Source organism: Crocodylus siamensis, chromosome 2 (assembly GCF_052110815.1).
Source record: "Crocodylus siamensis isolate JL-2025a chromosome 2, ASM5211081v1, whole genome shotgun sequence".
Classification (NCBI taxonomy): Eukaryota; Metazoa; Chordata; order Crocodylia; family Crocodylidae; genus Crocodylus; species Crocodylus siamensis.
The window spans coordinates 20,648,435-20,670,138 of record NC_143396.1 but is presented as its reverse complement, the minus strand read 5'-3'; the positions used below and the strand labels follow the sequence as shown (position 1 = coordinate 20,670,138).

Sequence of the window (21,704 nt, the reverse complement as noted above, 5' to 3'; positions counted from 1 at the left end):
CACAACTTTGTCCAAATACTTAATCAGAGGCCTAACTGGGCCAACCTGACTCAGTGTAGAAGTAGCGTCTATGAAATTTATTCATGGCACTATCAGAATACTGATGTGCTATTCAGTGCAAGCATGAGTGGTACAACTAAGTAAAGAAGAAAAAACAAGTAATTCTCTGCTTATAGGGCTAACAAGAGACGATAAAAAAGCCAGAGGCTAAATCAGTTCTATCTTCACAGGTTAACCAAAGCTGTATAGATTGAACTGATAATCAAGTGAACAGACATTCACTTTTGATTCTGGAAATGCAACCACACGCCTGCAGTGGCCCAGGCCAGAAGCCAGGGGGCACTAGAACATGCCTCCCTGCTCAGCTGGAGCAAATATCTTGGGCCAAGGCTAGCTCACCCACCCTGTGAAGGTAGCTTGCAGGGGAGGTACAAAGCATACCAGGATGCTGGGGGCTTGTGAGTTAACTTGAATCTGAAGGAGATCTGGGACAGGAGTTCAATAAACTAATATAACCTAAATCAGTTAAGTCCAATACTACATCTATCCACCATTTTGAAAGCAGTTTATGTGTAATTTCTGTCCCTAGCTTAGATGACTAGCACAAAGTTTCAAGAACTAAAGAAAACCAATGACAATGTACTATATAGTAGAGTTATAAAGTGTTAATTAATACTTGAGAATATTCAATATGTTGGAATATCCTGTAAGGATCCCTGGACTTATTTGTTATATATAAAAACCAATTTTTAAAGTATAATAAAAGATATAGATGTTTCAACCTAATTGATTACTAAGGTCATAATCAGGGGCAGATCTAGAGAGGGTGCATGCACAGTGGCACAGTTGCATCTCCCTTTTGGATTGGACCATACCTTGAGAGCCTCTGGCAACTTTTTTAAAGCCCCCAAAACAGGTAAGACCCCCCAACTTCCCTCATTTAAGATACATTCCCCTCCCATCCCCTTGTCCTGTTCCCTCACCTGCCACTGCTGCACTCCTTGCTGTCCCTAGGGCAGGGAAAGATTTAAAGCCACTTCTGCCCACTCCAGCTGGGATGCATGCAGCCTGGGCTCAGCTTGGAACAGCAACAGAGGCAGCAGAGTGAGGGAGTTTCCTCCTCCCTGAACCTGTTCTAGAGAGAGTGGGGGAACTTCCCCCACCCATGCTACTGCTGCTGCCACCGCCACTGTTACTGCTGAGCCTAGCCCCCCACACAGCCTGGCAGGAGAAGCTTAGAAGTTTCTCCCACCCCAGGAACAGCTGCAAAAGCAGCAGTGGCAGGCAGCGGAAAAGGAAGGAAGGGGACATGTCTTGAGCATGGAGGAGAGGTGGGGGATTCTTACCTGCTTTGGAGACTTTTAAAAAGTCCCCCAGTTTCGCACAGCTCAGTCTATCCACACTGATAGGTTCAAAGGAGAAGGCTGGGAGCACAGGTGCAGACATCCCTGCAGCCTGGGTGGCTGTTCCCATATTTCCCTTTGCCAAATCCTGAATCTGCCCTTGGTCAAGGACTGGACCAGGAATTTGCCAGGCAATTAGCTGAGGCTGCATGCTCTTGGTGCATGGTTGTCATGGGAGACTAACTACCCAGACATCTCATGGGAAGAGCATTTGGCCAAATCCAATCAGTCACAAAGCTGCCTCACATGCGTGGACGAGCTCTACCTGACTCAAGTCAACAAGAGGTAAAACGTTGCTGGACCAGGTACTGGCCAAAGGGGATGACATAGTCAGTGACCTAAGAATCGATGGAAAGCTGGGTAATAGTGACCATGATCTGATCACCTTTACTATCCATCACAAAGCTGACAAGTCAGTCAAGAATACAGAAGCCCTCAACTTCAGGAAAGATGACTTTGAGAAGCTCAGGAGGCTCATTGTTGAGCCCCTAAGGGACAACGACTTGACAGGAAGAGGAGTCCAAGATGACTGATTGCTCCTCAAGGGAGCGATCCTGCCAGCACAAGAGATGGCCATCCCATCTCAGAGGAAGGGTCGCAAAAGAGCTCAGCAACTTCCTTGGCTCAGATGGGAACTTGAGGACCTCCTACACCTCAAAAGAGAGACTTATAAAGGATGAAAGGCTGGAATTACCACCAAGGAGGAGTACTCAGCACTGGTCCAGACCTGCAGAGAGTGGATCAGGAAACCCATGGCTGCAACCAAGCTCCATCTGACTTCACATATCAAAGATAACAAAAAAGTCCTTTTTCAGATATGTAGGGAGTCAGAAAAAAAGCAAGGGTAACATTGGACCCCTGCTGAACCAAACAGGACAGCTGATAACTGACACCCAGGAAAAGGCCAGCCTGCTTAATGGGTACTTCACATCGGTCTTTCATCAGTCCAATGGGACTGCCCTGCCTAGCAAGATGTAGGATGGCCAGGGTGAGCGCGTATTTATACCCAGCATCAGTGCTGATTTAGTAAAGGATCACCTTGAAAGGCTGGACACCTTCAAGTCAGCTGGTCCTGACAGATTACACCCTAAGGTACTCAAGGATCCGGCAGGTGTCATAGCCCAACCATTGGCAAAATTATTCGAAAACTCATGGCACTCAGGGGAAGTACCTGAAGCCTGAAAGAAGGCCAATGTGGTACCCATCTTCAAGAAAGGGTGGAAAGTAGATCCTGGGAATTACAAGCCAATCAGCTCAACCTCAATCTCTGGTAAGCATTCTTGAGAAAATTATCAAGGAGACCCTTCTGGATAAGCTGGCTGATGGCAACATCCTGAGAAACAGCCAGCACAGGTTTGTTGCGGGTAGGTCTTGCCTGACTAATTGCACCTCGTTCTATGACCAGGTGACATATCACCTGGATAAGGAAGAAGAGCTTGATGTCATATATCTGGACTTTAAAAAAGCCTTTTATCTGGTGTCCCATGACCTCCTCATAGATAAATTGACCAACTGTGGCCTCGGCTACACCACAGTCCGATGGCTAGGAAATTGGCTCTGAGTTAGGACTCAGAGAGTAGTGGTTGATGGTAGCAAATCATTATAGTGCTCCATGACCAGAAGCATCTCCCAAGGCTCTGTCCTTGGACCAATTCTCTTTAACATCTTTATCAGCTATGTGGACATTGGTGTCAGAAGTGCACTGGCTAAGTTTGCCAATGACACTAGACTTTGAGGACAGGCTAGTGATCCAGGCTGACTTGGATAAACTAAGTAAGTGGGCAGACACAAACCTGATGACATTCAATGCCGATAAATGTAAGGTACTCCACCTTACGGAAGAAAAACCCGCAGCATACTTATAGGCTTGGCAGTGCTATGCTTGCTAGCACCACTGTTGAAAGAGACTTGGGGGTCATGATTGACAACAAGATGAACATGAGCCACCAATGCGATGTCACAGCTGGTAAAGCAAATAAAACCCTGGCTTGCATCTATAGATGCTTCTCAAGTAAATCCCAGGATGTCATCCTCCCGCTGTACTCGGCCTTGATGAGGCCACAGCTGGAGTACTGCATCCAATTCTGAGCTCCACAATTCAAGAAGGTTATAAAGAAGCATAAGAGAGTCCAGAGGAGAGCCACGCATATGATCACAGGGCAAGAAAATAGGCCTTATGAAGAGAGGCTGAGCTCCATGGGACTCTTCAGTCTGGAAAAGCACAGGCTGCGGGGGGGGGGGGGGCCATGCTGCTGGCTGCTTATAAGTACCTAAGGGGTGTACATCAGGATCTGGGAGAACGTCTGTTCACCAGAGCGCCCTAAGGAAGAACAAGGACCAACAGTCGTAAACTCCTGCAAGACCATTTTAGGCTGGACATAGGAAAAATTTCTTTATGGTGTGAGCCCCCAAGACCTGAAATAGACTCCCTCCAGAAGTGGTGCAGGCACCTACTCTGGACTCATTCAAGAAATGCTTGGATGCTTATCTTGTTGGGATCCATTGACCCTAGCTGACTTCCTGCCCCTGGGGCAGGGGGCTGGACTTGATGATCTTCGAGGTCCATTCCAGCCCTAACGTCCTTGAAATCTATGAAATCTATTCCAGGCTTAATTCTTGTTAGAGCACTGCATACAGTAAATGGGCAAAATTCATGACAAATTAGAAAACCTGCACATAGCCCAAAAATCCATTAATTTCTTAATACAGGCCTTCAGTGGACCACATCTCTTTTGTCAGGGAGACGAGATGAATTTCAGCCAATGGGCATTGCAGAAATTCTTAGGATGATTCATTGTAAAGTAGGTGTTGTGCATGCACGGTAATCCCCCCCCCCCACTCTTAACTTATCCCACTTAGAACTCCTGTTCTCAAATATCAGGAGCCTAAAATCAGTTCAACCAAATATAAACCAAGGATAACAACAATTTTTCCTGTGTGCTAGTTTTCTGCTTCCAACAAGCACTGCCCCCATAGAAAGAGGGAACCTCTATAAATTAGAGAACAACAAGCACTCTGCTATTAGAGCCCTATTATAACAACACACATATTGAGTACCGCCAGAAGGGTCAAATGTGGACATGTTCCAAAAAGCTGGCAACCAAGTGAACCTCTATGTCTCAAATGAGGAGGGGATAGCAAAGCTAACAATGATTTCTGGGCCTCACAGTCTGTAGGAATTACAACTTTAAGACTTTCAGCTGGGGACTGTCTGAGTAAGGGTGTGCCATTTCCATTAAGAGTGTTCTTTCAAAGTGACAGATTAGCTTCTGCTTCCCCGAGGACTAAAAATATACTTGAGCCAGGTTCTCAGTCAATGGAGCAATGCCAGCTTATATTACATGAGGATCTGACTCCTTCCTTTTAGTCCATTCCACATAAGGGCAGGAAGGAAAAATCTTGTTATAATCTATGCACCTTGCTCCAAATAAACAGATTACTTTAGTGGGCCTTAATACAATACATACAATCCAAATCCAAATCAATACACAAACAATTCAAGAAAATTAGAGGCAATAGAAAAATAATTAAGGAAAAATCATAATATCTGGAGAACCCTGCAGGCCTTTAAAAAATGCATTGACACATAACCAAGTACAGGTTCTGCCTTGCTCAGTGCCTCTGCTCATGACAAGTATTGTTCTAAATTGTGATAAAGAGAAGATTCCCCAGAGCACCACAGCATGTGCACTGTGCTACAGCCCTTAAACTCATGGAATGAGTTTGTGAACTTCATCTGGAAGCATTTTCCCCGTGCTGCACAAGACATACATAGGCAGCTGCTAAGCCCCCAGGCAGCGATGGTACTTTTCTGCTCTTGCAGTAAAGTCAGAATGTAATCGTCAGAATCTAAAATTGTCTGTATTCTTCTGTTTTTCTAACACGTCTGGCTTTGGCTCTCTGCTATGTTGGCGGTTGTTCAACCCTGGCATCTAACCAGTGAAGGATTCCACTGCAAACGGGGAGACTTCTAGGGTGGCGCAGACCTATCAGAGTAACCAATGCAGACAACATGGCTAAGGGACTCCGGTCCAGGTGCTGGAACAATCCCTTTGGATTCACTGACAACTGAATTTTAAATCCTCTAAATTTTAGCTGTAACCAGCCTGATTCCAGATGCACATAGGCCCTGGGACTTTAAACTACTTTTCCCTCCACCCCCTAGATTTGTGCTAGATTGCATCACACCACATAATCAAAACCTCCTCATACAGTGCTTTTCCTGCACCTAAGTTGTACTACTTCTCTCCTCCTTCTTCTCCCCTCTTGTCCTGTCTAAACAGGGTCGCTGTTACGGATCCTGGCTCTCCACCTGGTACTTCTACTTTACATTTTTCAGATTTAGAACACACAAAGCAGGGACCATCTGCTGTACCCCCATGAATTTATATATAGACCTTTGCATTGAACCCAGCAGACACCCTATTCCAGTGTTTCCCAACCAGTGTACCGCAGCATAGAAGTGTGCTGTCCGAAATGAACAGGTGTACCATGGAAGTTTGCCATGGCAACAAGCTACAGTGACCTACAATAGGTATGTGGATGGGGAATGCCTTAACAGGTGTCATAGCAAATTTTTATTAATGTACAAATTATTGGACTGGAAAAATTTGGGACACACCGCCCTATTCTAACGCTATTTCTATTTGGTGGCATTACTGGCCACTGACATGTGGAAAACAAAACCTGGTGCTTAACTTTCAGTTTGGAATAGTCTCGCACCAAGTGCAGCGCATGCCCAGAAGAGGAGAAGCGTCTGTTTGACCTCGCTGGCCCAGCATTTGTATAGATTGTGCACTTCAGCAGGGCTTTGTGGCACTTTTATCTACAGCTGATTGAATAAACTATTGGAAAATAGTGCCAAAAAGCCCCACTGAAGCCTGTGATCTATAGACACTGGGGAGCCAGGTCAAACTGATGATATTCCTTTTCCAATAAAGTGCTGAGGGTAGGGGTCCCCACATCTGGCAGGCCACTATTATTACAATATGTATTATGGTGTTTTCTATCATTTATACACATCACGAAATGCAAGGAGCTTACAATCTCAAAACCGTTTTGTGGGGGCTAAACAGATGGGATTAATTGTGGGCCATGCATGGACCACTACTGCTTAATCTCCACCAGAATAGGATTGTGAGTGCCTGTAGCAGAAGGGAGGAAGGAGCAAGTTTAGCTCTAAGTTCCTCTCCCGTGCCCCTCAAATTGTAGAGCTGGTTTTGAGCCAGAGCCCCCCCAAGAGTGCATCAGAGTGCCTTAAAGTCTCCTTCAATTTGTACTGGTTTGCAAAAGCTACCAAGATGTTGTTCAATTGATAAGGGTGGCCAGACTAGTGAGGCCACCCTTATCAATCCCCTCCCTGTTGAGGTAGCTAAACAGTAAGGTATTTCACAATAAAGAAAATCCAACTATATGTATATAATTGGCTTCTAAGGGTCCTGCTTGATTAAAGGTAGGGTCTGACTGCAGCCTCTAGAGACTCTTTAAGGTCAGCTGCTCTTAGGAATGCCACTATGAGCCAAATCTTGAAACCAGGCAAAACTGCGGTTGACCTCAAAGAGAATTTGCCTGTGTAAGGAGTGAGGGAAAAGACAGTAAAGGAGCTTGACTTAATATGTGGATTCTCTACACCTCTTTGTTGGGATGAACTACGTGTGTCTTTAGGGTCTGAACACTGAGAAACACACTTGTGCAGAAATTCTGTTATGGTGGGAATGTCATTGCTGCTCTTCCCTGTTACTGCACCCGCATTTGAATTTGAGCCATATACTTGAGTGCATTCTTGATACGGATGTCCTTCTAAATGCTAAAGGCATGTTCACCCCCTGATGTGAAGACCTCTATTTAGAAAGAATCGACTTTCAATTTCCATGTCATCAGGTGCTGGCTATCAAGATCTCCAGGGAGAAAAAGTCCCTATACTAATAAACATTTCTGGAGAAGAATTTCTCTTCCAGTAACTTCACTGGCATTTTGACAAACATCACGAATCTTCAAGTTTCGTTTACAAAAAATTGTATTAGTGAAATCAGCAGAAATAAGTTTTATGTTATATTCAGTGGCATTGCTGTGAGGTCTCTGGTTTAACAGAGAGAGATTTTTTACATTATTTGTTAAAGTCATGAAACCTGTTGATAGATTTTTCATCTTTCCTGTTATCTTTTTAAAAAAAACTCTGGCAGTAGCATCTGCTTGGATCCATCTGGCTTGCAGAGTTACTTGTTCAGCAGCTCTGCCACTGTGATCAGAGCTCCTTTTATATCCAAAGCTCATAGATAGAAACAAATGATTTTCTAGCTTTCTCATGGTCTCAGTGAGACTTTTGTAAAGTGCAACATTTAGCAACAGGTTTAGTATTTATATAGCACTTTTTCACATTCAAAGTGCTATACAAACACTACCTAACTAATCCAGACAAGGTAGTAAATATTATAATCCTCCTTTTACAGATAGGAAAACGAAGGCATGAGTGACTAGTCCAGGGCTACAAAAGGATGACCATGGCAGGGCCAGCATTGGAATTCAGGAAGCCCTGAGATGAGCCTCAAATCATACAACACTTCTCTCGCTAATAATTTGTGGGCTGCTTGTTGTTTGCAATTAGAACAGCTGAGCAACTTCACCATCACAGTTTGCTGCTTGATGCGAGGCTGGATTCTCAAAATAGTGAGGTGTTTTTTAAGGCACTGTGTTCAAGGAAGCTACATCTTGGCCGCTCACACCCTGTCACCTGCACTGATCTATGCAGGGAAAGAAATGTTAAAGCTGTTAAAAACTGCTACCATTATTCTCCATGGGAGTAAATGTAAACACAGTAATTGGCAGGCTCCTTACGATCTCTCTTACGTAGAGTGTGAGGATTAACCTGAAATTGATTTTTCTAAGATGCCTTCTCTACAGTCCTAGATTTCCAGCGGGAACATCTGCAGCAGTCAGGGTGGACACTGAGGCATCCCCAGAATATAGGACATCTCCTTGATGAGGAGTAGGACCACTGCCGCCATTGGCCAACCAGCAGTGAGGGGGGTGAGCCACCAGCCTCCTTCGCCAATCAACATCAAGAGCCGGGACCACCACAAAAAGGCCACCCCCTCCCTTCCTGGCTGAACCCTGCTCCTCCTGACTGGGCACCACCCAACCTCTACACACAGCCAATGGGATCATGAGGACAAATGATTGACATATATTTCCACCAATGAACTGAAAAACAGGACTTTTTCTAGTCTGTTCCTCTTTCAGAAACAGACAGGGGACAAAGGGTTTAAAAACAGGACAGTCTGGATAGGAAACGGGACCAATGGCCACCCTCACTAGCAGTAGTGTGTAGAATGGCCTGAGAGAGCTGGTTTTGCAGGACAGCTTTAAAATTGGCGAAACTGTTTGGCAGGTGCCTATTCATTTTTCATCCACACCATTTTCTACACCTGCTTTCCATGAAAAATACTCACCCTATGCTGAATATTGCTCAAGTCAGTTTGGATTTGCTTTTTGCAGAGGTGATGACAAAACCATACTTCTTTAGTTCATCAATTGCCCCGTCTATTGCTATATCTGTTACATAACTCTAAATTAGCTCTGAGCAGCATATAAACCACATTAGGGTAAGAATGTGCTACTCATGTTGTTTGACTTGCTGAACTAGCACCGCAACAGTACTGTAACTAACTCTGTAACACCCTTTTTGATGCTGATAGACCAATGAGTTGAGCTTTGCAGCAGTCAGGTAACTGAGTCCTAGTTATTTTCTATATTTTAGACCTATTTTGGTTAAAAAGCCCCTCTGAGCTATTGTTAGCAAGACTGATAACTTTCATATAAGATCAGGCGGATTCATCCAGCACCTGTACTTCCAAAACTGCTTTTCATGCCATCTGTCACCTTAGTCATTACAGAGGAATTTAAGCATAGTCTACAGCAATATACTTGTTGCTGATTAGGCTAATTTGCACAAATTGTGAACTTATAGTGTCCCTGATTGCAGCTGTGGGCAGTTCTATGGGAAAGGTTTAGTGGGAAAGATCTGAACTCTGTTGAGTATCCACTTACTATCACCTCTAGAACCCATCTGTCCACAGTGGATTGTTTGCCAAATCTCCAAACATCTCATACATGTCACTCCTATCCTGTTGGTATTTGCAGAGTCCTTTTCTGACTCAGGCAATTACTCTGGTATTGGTACCTGAAAACCAAATAATGATTTCATATAGTTTTGTTTATGCTGAGATCTTAAAACACAAGGTAAGTAAATCCTGTGCCCATTTTACAGATGGGCAAATCAAGGGGAAAACAAATTCTAAGAGTTTTAGGACCATATAATAAGACAATGGCAACTTTTTCCTGGCTCCCATTGTCAGATTCCTCCTCCTCCTTTAAAATGACTAACTCTCTCTCTTCTGAAAAGCTATCGCTCCCAGATAAGGAAGAGAAAGGAAGTCATTTCTTGTAATTTCTAGTTGTTATCAGTCCTATTTGTTCAAGTTCCTTTTTCCTCTGGGGAGTACAAATAGAATTTCCCAAATACTTGTTCTAACTAGGTACAATTGATCAATAGTCCAGCTGTCAAATCCTCACCAGCTCACCACAACAGAGGAATAATCAGGCAAAACTGCCTGCTTAAACAACGGGAACAAATTATGCTGAGTTGTGCCAAAGCATTCTGATCAATTAATTAATTACAGGGAACTAATATATTAAAATAACACTCCATTTTTACCTCTCTCCAAGTATTTGATACCTTTTACTTACCAGTGCTTTGTGCCAGAAGTTCATTTCCCTTTTTAGATCTGTGGGCATCTGTTTTTTTAGGGCCTTAGTCAAAAAAGTGTAAGTTTTATAACATTAAGTAGTGTTAACCCCTCTACTCTCATGATAAAGGCCAAGTGAACTTTCACAGCAGATGGTCTGTATCTCTGATTTACAACTAATCTAAACAATACCGCCGGCTGACAGCAGTGATCAAATCTGGAATCTTCACTCCTAAAAGCATAAGTCACTCAAGCCAAAGATTTGAGCCCATTAGCTAGAAGGACCAGCAGACTCAGAGATTTTAATGTGGACCAGCCACTAGAGAGAAATAGAATTGTCTTCCTTAGTGCAGGTTGTAGCATGTTATGACCTAGGGAGGGAGTTTGTCAGCATCATTTCCTACAGCACATTTATATATATAACTTTGTCTCCCATCTAGCCTGGACTGTTGACCCTTTTTGCATCCCTTGCTCCAACCCAGCAGAAAATGGCATGGACTTGCTAGACTTGTCTAGAAAATTTGACAAGTCAGTGGACTTTGCTCAGCCTCAGAGGAAATTTAAAGTACTCTCTAGCAAAGCATGTAGAAACTGGGCTTTCTCTGACTTGTTGTACAGCTGGGAGCTATGCATTATAGTCCTGACAAGGTGGCAGACAAAAAACACTACTACTGTGCTGCAGGAAACATAGGGCACAGTAGAAGTCATGCTCCCTCTTTGAAACAGGAATTAACCAATGTGCTAGTGCTGTGCTAGCAAATGCTTTCTTTGTCTTTGTATGTGCTGTCTTTTAGCTGAGATGTAGAAAGGAGGTTCTATCCACTGCCCAGAAAGGATGAAGTTACACTTTCAGCAAGAGTAAAGACATTAACCCTGGGGTCCTGGCCAAATCCTAGCGCCAACTGTCACTCTCTGCCTATCTACTTTGTAGTACATTTTTTTCCTATCCACTTTTTTTGGAAAAAGTGTTCGTCCCTTCCTGTCTTAGACTTGTATGTTGCTGCCATGTGCTGCTGTCAACCAATTCAGTCCACTTTACAGTGGCTGCATTTCAGTGGTGTCAAGAGTAATTCCTTCTGCATTTCAGAGGGCCATTGAGAGGTAACAGTTAAGACTTTATTATGCACAATATTATTGTAAAATATAATTAATATTGTTACTGTCACCACAGAAGCTTCCTAGTGTAGGAAATTAATTACGTTACCCATACGCGCCCTTACACTAGGAGTAGCCATATCTAAATCAATGGGAATATTTGTGAAACAAAGTACCACTCCATGTGAGTAAAGGCATCATAGACCAACCCTACGTTAGAGATATTAATAAAGGGAAAGAAATAGAAACCCTGAAAGCTGTACAAATTTACAAGATGCCAAGAGCATCATGGCTCATGCTGGCAGCAAGAGCCAGCCAAGAGTAAGAGACAGTCCCTCTTTACCCAAGTGAATATCATTCCCAAAGCTGGGATATATTGGCAGAGTCATTAGGTACCCTGCTATGGCTCCGTAGAGCGCGAGCTCACAGCCTCACCCTGGGCTTGTGCTGAACGCTAACCTAGCTAACCTAGCTGTCAATGGGTCCCTTGTCATTCAAGCTGGAGCCAGCCATATCACTTCCTTGCATGCTGTTGGCTATAGAAACCAGTGCCCTTTAACCACACTGGTCCAATGGGCTGCTTAGAAGTGGGTGGACCTTGGCGTTTAATTGATTTCAACATACCTTTGGGGTGTCTCAGCTTCTCCTCTCCTTTTGTAACTGTGTTTAAATGTGTTGTATGTGAAACATGGGTTTATTGCTTTGGCTTTCATGGTTTGTCTGTATTACCAGAGTTTTTAAACCATTCAGGCTTGAAGGCTTCCTTGCTGCAGGTGTGAGAAAGAACTGGTGTCAAGTGAAGCTTTGCCCAGTGCTTTAAGGTGTTTCTAATACAACGAAAAACAAAAGAACCTAGTTAGAAATAAAGAAATCCACAGTTCCCTCCCTCTCACTCCAGTTGAAGTCAATGATGAGTCTTTACTAATTTAAAATTATGCAAGATCTGGGACTACCGTATTTATTCAATTAACATGGAGAAAAAAAGCCCCTCACCTTACACTCAAGCACAAAGCAGTAGGGGCACAGGAAACTGCTGTAGCTCTAGCCCCAGCCAAGGGTTGGACCCAGAGCCACAGCTGCTGCCTGATTCCCCACTTCCCTCTCAAACTACCTCTACACACTTTGCCACTCCTTCCCCCACTACCCCAGTCTCCCCCCACCCACCATTTCTCCTTCCCTCTCTCCTTCTCTGCTGCACTCCTCCTTACCTTTGCTCCATGCCAGCACTCTCTTCCCCTGCTGCAGCCCAGGGCATGGAGCATGGCTCCAGCCTGGCCCTTTAGCAGTAGCACAGAGCCAGCACTGCTGTGCCAGTCTGCCCCGTTGCAGCAGCACTAGCTCCACACTGCTGCTGCTTTGAGGCTGGGCTGGAACAGCAGTGCCAGCTCCACACCACTGCTACAGGGCCAGACTGGAGCCATGCTCTGTGCCCTGGGCTGCAGCAGTGATGGAGCCTGCCAGCAGTAACAAAAGTAAGGAGGGGTTGGAAGGGGAGGCAGGGGGTGGGGGTGGAATAGAAGGAAGGAGGGCAGGGACCCAAGGGTGCGGGTAGCAGAAGTGGCATGGGAGGAGCGGGAAACAGGGGGAGGGAGAACTAGGGCAGCCTGAGGCTGTGGGAAGCGAGGCAGGAACAATATGGGGGCAAATGGCGGAGGGACAGGCAGCAGGGGGTAAGCTGCCTGCAACTCTTGCTGCCTTCCCCCTACCACCTGACCCCTAGGGCCAGCCCCATTACTGCCCCCCTCACCACCTTTCCTCCCACTGCCTGCAGTGGTGGAAGGGGGACATAAATTGAAGATGATTCACCAATAATTAGAATCCATACATGGAAAATTATAATAAATTTATAAATTTTCCATGTGTAGAATCAAATTATTGGGGGGGGCATCTTACATTTAGGATTTAGTATTTGAGTAAATACAGTATTTGGAAAGGAAGGATTCTATTAGCTAAGGTACTTAGGAGCTGCCTCTGGCTCCGACCATGGCAACAGTGGTATTGGCAGGAAGGAGGTCTGTCTGTCGGCTATAAAAATGACAGACTGGCCATTCAGAATTGCCCCTGAATTTTAAAGGGAAAGAACATAATGCTTTTATTAAGGTTCAATGGACATGTTCCAAGGAGGGGAAAAATGCTATGAAAAGTAGCAAGTGTCAGGAACTAGAAGACAAAGCTGTATGTTACTGTCTCATAGAGTAGCTGTAGCCCTGTCCTCTCAGTTTCAGTATTTGTAAAATGTTTAATTAAGGTCTTCAGGGCCCTCAGATGACAAGTAGAACAATTTAACAATGCAAAGTATTCATAGTAATATTAATAAGCAAATCATTCACAAACAGAAATAACTTCTCTCATTTTTTTAAATCTCAGGGAACATTGACCAATGCCAAGGGCTCAATGCTTGCAAAATTTCAGGGTTTTTTTTTTTATAAGCAACTATCTAACTGAGGCTGAACAAAAAAACCAATAGTGTGTGTTTAGAACAAAGTTTACTTAAATTAGACGTGTGTGCAACTTAAGTGGCATGTTCCTTACATGAGCTATGTTACAAAACTGAAAAAAAAAACCCAGCTCAGATACAAAAGTTATGGGCAGACCAGCAATTTACCATGCGGTACAAGGGGACTAGGATTTACTATGCACAAGCTGCTCCGCACTTATGGCTCACGTGCACGCTCTTATCCCAGGGCAGGTGAAAGCTGAGTAGCAGATAAGTTTGGGCAAATGGGCAGTTACTTTCAAGCAGTTTATGCAAGGTAAATCCTAGTCCCCTTTACCCTCATGGTGAATAGTTCACCTGCTCATAGTCTAGGACATGTATTTACAATGCCAATGGCCACGTTCTTTTACATTTGAAAAATCAGCAGATCGAATGCATGACAAAACAAAAAATGAGCAATTCAGTGGTATATGAGAAGATATGATGATAATACTGGTGTATGTGGTAATATTGTGTAGTATTATGCACTTCTGTGATTTCTTTAGAACCTAGTCTTTCTTTGCTAATGAAAACTTTAGTTAAAACAAAACATCTGACAAGTAAGTCTCACAAGTCTCATCTCACAGAAGTAAAAATGGAAAACTGTAGACACCATAACTATTGTGCAAACAGGGCTACCTCTGCTAGACCTGCCCACCTTACAGTAGTGGGTCTATGAAGGCCTGGAGAGAGGCACTCTTGCCTGGGCTGGTCCAAGCCTAGCATGGGAATGTGAAGGCCCTGTTCTGTTACAGACTTCCTGCGTGACCTTGGGCATGTTACTTATGCCTAGATCCACAGAAGGACTGAGATGCTTAACTGCTTTTTAGAATTCAAATCCCTCCTCTGTCTGGTGGAATTTGAGCCCAAACTTTTCATTAAACTAGTCATATACTTATTCTCGTGCTCTCTCTCTCTCCCTATGACCTCTATTTAATTGTGTCCAAGTAAAATGAAACTTTCTCACAAGAAACTGGGAAAGGTCTCATACCTTATAGCTTGAGGTTGGAACACTTTCCTGGAAGACGGCAGATATAGGTTTAAGTCTCCTTAGGCAGAGGAAGGATTTGAATGTAAGCCCCAGGTGAATGCTCTAGGCTGCTGGATAAAAGAAGGGACTCCATCTCCATGGGTTTTCCTTAGGCCCATAGAGGAAGTTCCCCACTCAATAGGCAGTTCCACAATTCCTTTCCTCTTTATATTTTTGCATTAAATAGTGAGCCCAAGTACCTAAGTTAGAGGTATGGATTCCTGTGGAGAGCAAAGTCAACCAAGTCCTTTGGTGGACCTATCCCTTACTTTTGCTGTGCCTTGTCTCTTCCACTGTAAAATGGTATAATTTCCATTCTCCCTACTGCTAGGATGCTGAGAGACTAAATCTACTGAAACATTAGGAGGCATTTAAATATTATGATAGTGAAGCTCTCTCTCCTTTTCATTCAACCAAGCTCCTGCAGTCTCTGTCTTTACGCGGTGCCTGACTAGAGGTAGGAATTGGATGCAAATGAACTAATTAAAGATGAATTTGGACAAGACAGAGGTAATGATGGTGGGCAGGCCTCATGCAGGGATAAGGACACCCATTATTGATGGGGTTCAGCTGCCCCTTCTCACTCACATCCACAGGCTTGGGATACTCCTGGATCCCTAGCTGCACTTAAGATTCTCAGATTGCAGCAGTGGCGAGAAGCACTTTTCACCATCTCCATCTGGTGGGAAGGCAGCAACCTTTTGCTTTAGATTCAGATCTGGCCACCATCGTCCATCTTTTCATAACCTCAGGGCTATACTACTGCAGTGTGCTCTACGTAGGGCTGCCTTGAGGACCATCCAAAAGCTGCAGTTGGTACAGAAGAGTGGCCTACCTTCTGCCTGGGAGCCAAGAGCACGTTACTCCAGTGCTCCAGAGTGTGCACTAGGTTTCGAAAGCTTTCTGGGCACAAGTCTTGATCTGTAAAGCCCTGTATAGCCTGAGTCATAGGTACCTAAGGGACTGCCTCTTTCCTCACACTCCATCACGATCCCTAAGGTCAGCCAAGAGCAACCTCCTACAAATACCATCTGTGGACCAGCTTCACTTAGCCAAACACATGGGAGGTTGTTCTGGGTTGTAACTCCTCAGCCCTGGAGCTCCCCCATCCTGCTTGAGGCTGGCCACAGCCCAAGCCTGACCCTGGTTATCTTTATTTGGGAAGGCTTTTAGCAGGTGTGGTTAAAATCTGGGTATTCTTTGGGGTCATTTTATTATTTTGTCTGCTTTTATTGTAAACCACTGAACCTTTTTGAAGAGGGCAGTATAAAAATCAAATAAATAAACAAACTTAAGAAAAGAATTTGGGTCCTTGGCTGTGGAGAGATGTAACTTTCAACGAGTTTAAAAAGGGAGAGGAAGTTGCTAGTCAAGTGCCAGCTGTTCCAGTGTAGTGACCTAAACTCTGTAACCTTTAGTCAGACTGAGATAGTTCTCAAGGGGTGTTTGTTGTTTTATGTTGATAGTCTAGTTCCCTTTTAAGCGGTTTTGTCCTCTTGTCATTCTCATTTTGTGAATTATTCTGTTCTCTTAGGCCCCTACTACCCGTTACAGGTGCTGCGCAATGAACTGGGTAATTGCACGATTACCTTAAGACCAGCTACACATGCAAATAGCTATCATACGCTACAAAGCTTCAACTAGCTACAAAGTTAGACCTCAAAAATGTGTGCTAACTTTATAGCTAGTTGCTATCCAGCTTTAATTTGCACATGTAGCAGGGTCTGTCAGCTAACAGGGCTCCCAGCCGAAGGCGTGCCCTTTGCTCAGCCTGAAAAGCTCAGGCCCTGGGGATTGGGGTGCCATGATCCCCAGGGGTTGCGGGTACATGTATCCCCCAGCTCACATGGGGCTCTCGATCTCAGCTGCGCCTCAAGCAGCTGGGGCAGAAACTTCCTCAATTGATGGGGCTCCCAGACCCAGCTGCACCTCACATGTAGCATGGCAGGACGTGTAATTGTGTGGATCACATGTTGGATCCAATTGTGCCTTTACCCACACATGTAGCAGAGGCCTCAGCGTACGCGGCCCTGAGCCTTTGTTGCAAGCAGCTTATAAAGTGAATAAATAATATATGAAACTTTAACTTTAAATAACTCAGGTTAAAGTTACAACACTTTATGCCTTCATTCCATCCCAGTGCAACTGCTTATACCTATATCATTCCATCCCAGTGCAACCAAGTCTTTATCTCCAAAAGGGTACTGGTATTCTCAAGCAGAATATCTGGCTGAATATTTGCAAGTGTTTTATAATAAAGAACCCATTGTAAATCAATGCCATCTTTTCTTATGCTGATTGAGTCACAGCCCATTAACTAAAAAACCTTGGTCTAATTCTATATTTTTTGCACACAGAAAAAAAACCCCTTTTAAATAAATGAGACTATGGAGTGATGCAGGAATGGAGGACTGGAGCTATCATTTCCACCATTAGACACATTTCCTACTGCTATCACTGATTTCAGCACACCACAGGGAAGTAAATAAAAACAGACATATCCACTCCATGTTCACTCAAAATGTAAGAGGATGAGGGTTTGGGCAGAAAAAAGAGTATTTGCCAGATGGACAAAAACAGTTGGAAAAGATAATTTTATTTTCAGGCTTCTAAGAAATGTTACAAACAATGGAGGTGTAAAAAATACCTATAAAAATGTTGACATTGTTTTTTAAACTGTAGAATAAATGAAGTTACAGAACCAAATATGTACAGTGAAATGTTTTTCCCCATTCTGAGTGGGTTGAAAATGGCGTAAATATGGCCCAGTAATAAATCTGCAAACCTTGTAAACCCCCAAACAATCCAAGATGCATAGCCTAGCATACTTATACTGTACAACGATCTCGGATCAACATGCATCTGTATTACTGAAATTACCTATATGAAAATACTGCGATTAGTGCACACTTCATGCAGTCTGTAATGCAGAAAATCTTGTAGACACTGTACAGTACAATGTACAACAGAATAGAAAACAGTGTGCATAACTACTGCCTCATCTATGGTGTTCAATAAACTTCTAGTCGCTCTACTCCCTCTCTGTTTTATATTAATATGCTATGGAGTTCTCTCTCAGTGGTTTTTTTCTTTTCTTCTCAAGTAAAATAGGATGAAATTCCTGCTATCATTTCTGTCCTGACTTTAAAGATACTTAACTCACAGATCCAATCTTGATGCCCTATATTATGGTCACTATCCTTCTACCTGCAAGGAGAGTGGAAGAGCAGTAAAGCAGCCTTGTAAGTGCTAGCTACTGAGGTCACTGGATCAAAAAAGGTAACCATTAACTTTCACACTCCATCCACCACCTCCTCCAGTCCTGCTAACTCACTGACAAAATGGAGAGGGCAACTCCCCCAGCACATTTTGAAATCCTGCCTCCACCTGAACACTGATGCATCACTAGTTCTGTTGACAGGGAACACTGCACACTGCTACAGGATTTGCCCCACTCTTTCTTATTCCCTCCTTTTCTGCTAAAATTACTATTGAAATAAAGGAAAAACTTTAGCCATAGGGAGGACTTTATGACCTTCAACAATTCTATGCAGAACTGAACACAGAAACCTGATTATGTCCTTTCTGATTGCTGTACAATGTATTCTCTCTTTGAAATAAATATTGGGCATTTAAAAATATCAGCACAATCTAATTAATGGTTTAAGTGAAACTGCAAAGCACTGAAAGCATTTGCACACCGAAGTTTTTCTGAACACCTTCAAATAAATTTGGAGAATTCATATCTTAGGTGGTCCATGAGTCAGTCCCACCTGGCCATAACAGTATGTAAAATGTATCCCATTCACACCATGCAAAACAGCCAGGCTGGGGCCAGGGTGTGGGGAAGGTAGGGTGGTCCTGCTGCTGTGCACATTCCAGGAGGCGGGGGCACGTGTGCCCCCAGATCTGTGTGGGGTGGTGCAGTGCTGGGCTCCTCCTGGAGGGGACTAGGTGAGGCTGCACTCAGGACAGGCGGCAGCGCTGGAAAGAGGACTGGAGGGGGGCTGCAGCCACCCCAAAATTCACTACAGCCCCCCCCCAACCCTCCTCCCAGCACTGCCACCCACCCCGCCACAAGCACAACCCAGTCCAGCACCCGCCAGGAAGTGCCTGGCACAGCCCCATCCTGCAGCGGCATCCTGCCCCACCCTGAGCAGATCTAGGGGGGCACATGCCCCATGCCCTCTCAGGGTAAGTGCAGCAGAGGGAGCTGCCCCCCTCCCCCCAGCACCCCCGGATGAGCCATGACTCCATCCTGCCCTCCACCAGCCCCACTTCCTCCCTCACCTCTGGGACCTTGATCTGCCCCCCTCTTCCCCCACGCCTCTTCCCTCCCTGCTCCCCTTCCATCACAAGACTTACCAGCTAGACACAGCTCTCCAAGCTGTGCTCCCCACCACCTACATGCTGTACTGAAGCTGCGCACATGCACAGAGCATATAAATCGGCCACATTATCAGCCACATCAGGCAAAAAAAAAGCCAATTTCAATACAATTTTCTTTATAGCGGTGCCGATCTGATATCAGAATGATGTATTGGTCGGTACACCTCTAGAATAATACAGTCCTAGGTCCCAAACATATTAGTAAAGCTTCTAATTTACTTTTAACTGGAGAAAGCTATGCATTGTGTTATATGTAGCGATGTACCTCACCACCTGCACCCTCCTTTTCAAAATTCTAGATCCACCCATGGACAAATGTTTCTCAGAGTGAGACAATATTCTCCAAATTCCGTTTTTACACCACTCTCCCCAAGTTGAACAGTCTCTCTCCTTTTCAAGTTTTTTCCAACACCTCCAGAACATGGACAGATTTCTCTCATTCCAGTTTAGCAACTACAGTCGAAACAATGAAAGTCTTCTCTGAAACTGGCAGGGGGAAATACTTCCTTTAATACAATGCACAAACAGCTTGTGCGAGTTATATGCCATAAGGTATCTTTGAAGCTAAGAACCTAACTTGTTTCCAAAAGGGATTAGCCAATTATACAGATGAAAAAACTGACAGTGAATATTAAGAACTAAACTTGATATGGGGAAGGGATGTAAATCCTCCTCTCAGGTCCAAAGCCAATCTCTGCCGGCTGGTAGTAAAGATCTTTCCCCATGGGCAGGTTTTTCTGTAACTGGTTTTTGCATCTTGCCAAAGCCTTTGGTACTGGCCACTGTTAATGGCAGGATGCTAGACTAGCTCTGACTAGGTCTGATTCTGCGTAGGAGTTCCTTTGTTAGGCTTCCACTGAGAAGCTCTGCCACTCTGTCTTCTCCAGCCACAAGACATGGAGCACAGGAGATATATCCACTAGTAAAGGTAAAGACATAATTTTAAATTACAGCTCAAAGCTAAGGACAACATGTCCTGTTCAACCTCCCTTCACCCTTCTCAAAAAAAAGAAAAGAAAAGAAAGAAAAACCAACATCAAGGCAGACCAGTCTCCTTTGTACTTAGTTATTACAGACAAATTCAACTCCACAATATGCCTCTGAAATTTCCACTGAAGACAATGTGAACCACTCATGTCCATCCAAAGAGAGAATATGGCCTATTAAAAAGGTAGCACCCAAACGTCTATCTCTTTAAATGTTTTCTTGTTCCAGGCATGGATTTTAAAGACGGAATAGTAAGCCATGTACTGAACTTCTTAACTTATCCATAAAGAGTACAAAAGCTATTATTCAAAAAAAGAACAGGCTGCAATTCACAACTGTTTATAGTTATTTAAATGAAAGGTGTTAAATAAGGTACAGAAACCTTTGTTAGCATCTGCTCAGCATTAGGTATTTACCTTTAGTCCACCACAGATTGGACAAGCTGAAAAGAGAGCTCTTGTCATCCCAGGGTGGGGGCTACATATTTCACAGGGGTCAGCTGGGACTCCACTAGGTGGTGCCAACTCACTACCTTTCGAGTCTGACACCTGTCCTTGTGGTTTTACATCTGACCATCTGGAAACAAATTCCGCATATGTCTCCTCGCTTGAGTCCTTGGTGCTTTCTGGGAGTGAGGATGCTTGCCTTCCCCGGTCTTGGCCTTGCTCAGGTGCCATCTGTGCTTCCAAGTGCGGTACCAGCAGTTTAGGGTCACTAATGCCTTGGGGTGCCTGGGCCTGGTCCTTGGGTAATGTGGAATCTGCACTCTTGTGTTGCACGTCTTTAGCAGCTGCCTGTAATAAACTCCTGGGTGTGTCATAAATATGTCTGAGAGAGCTGGGAACCTGATACTCTGAGCCTGCACTCCTCTGGGGCTCACCATGAGGGCAAGTACATAAATTTTGATCTGAAGGAAGGGTCAATGGTAAGCTTAGCAACGATCCAAACTCCTCACCATGGCAAATATCCAGGCTTCCAGCATAGGAAGAGAAACTTCCAGAGTAAGAAGAGTGGCTACCCGTAGCTATCCCACTGTCAGAGGAACTCTGACGACCTATTTCCTGCAGCTGTCTGGACCGAAGAGGCTTAGGAGGTGGTTTGGCAGTGCCACGTGCCCCTTCTGCATAGGCTTTTTCTTCCCCCAGATGAATGCCTTTTGCTGCTCCCAATCCGTGACTCTCTTGAGAAGTGCCAGCTGAAGACTGTTCAGGCCAAATTGTTAACCTGCTCCCAACACTAACGTCCGAGTGACTAGTATCTGAAGATGAACTCGACAGACTTCTGTCGTCTCCTGGAATAAAAGAAACAAGATCATTCTCGCATTCAAAATCTAGTTGATTAAACTAAGAATGTAGTTATGACTAAAGACATAAAAAACAGATCATGAAGTTCTGTTTCTCTTGAGGACCAGCAGGAAGGGGCCATTTTGCCATAACAATGCAATGCATGTTCTGAATTGTACCTCTAGAAAAAAATATATTTAAAGCAATGTGGCTACCTTTATTGTGAGCCTGCTTTCTTCAGAAAATATACTGCATTTTATGCAAAGTTTGAAGAAATTGTACCTGATCCTATTCCTT

General features: G+C 44.1%; 1 protein-coding gene across 8 annotated transcripts in view; it reads right to left on the bottom strand.

The window, feature by feature from the left end:
- Nucleotides 1–21,704, bottom strand: part of DOK7 (docking protein 7) — a 104,397-nt gene that overhangs the window by 44,602 nt on the left and 38,091 nt on the right. For 7 of the 8 annotated variants that reach the window (XR_016440678.1, XM_090035493.1, XM_090035497.1 and 4 more), the window contains one exon: nt 20,541–21,415. Coding sequence is in view for 7 of the 8 variants with exons in the window: in XM_090035493.1 (XP_089891619.1) it covers nt 20,541–21,415 (875 nt within the window). In the remaining variant the exon portion in view is untranslated. Of the gene's footprint in view, nt 1–11,943; nt 12,070–20,540; nt 21,416–21,704 lie in introns of those variants that run through there. The other variant, XM_090035500.1, reaches the window with a different exon arrangement.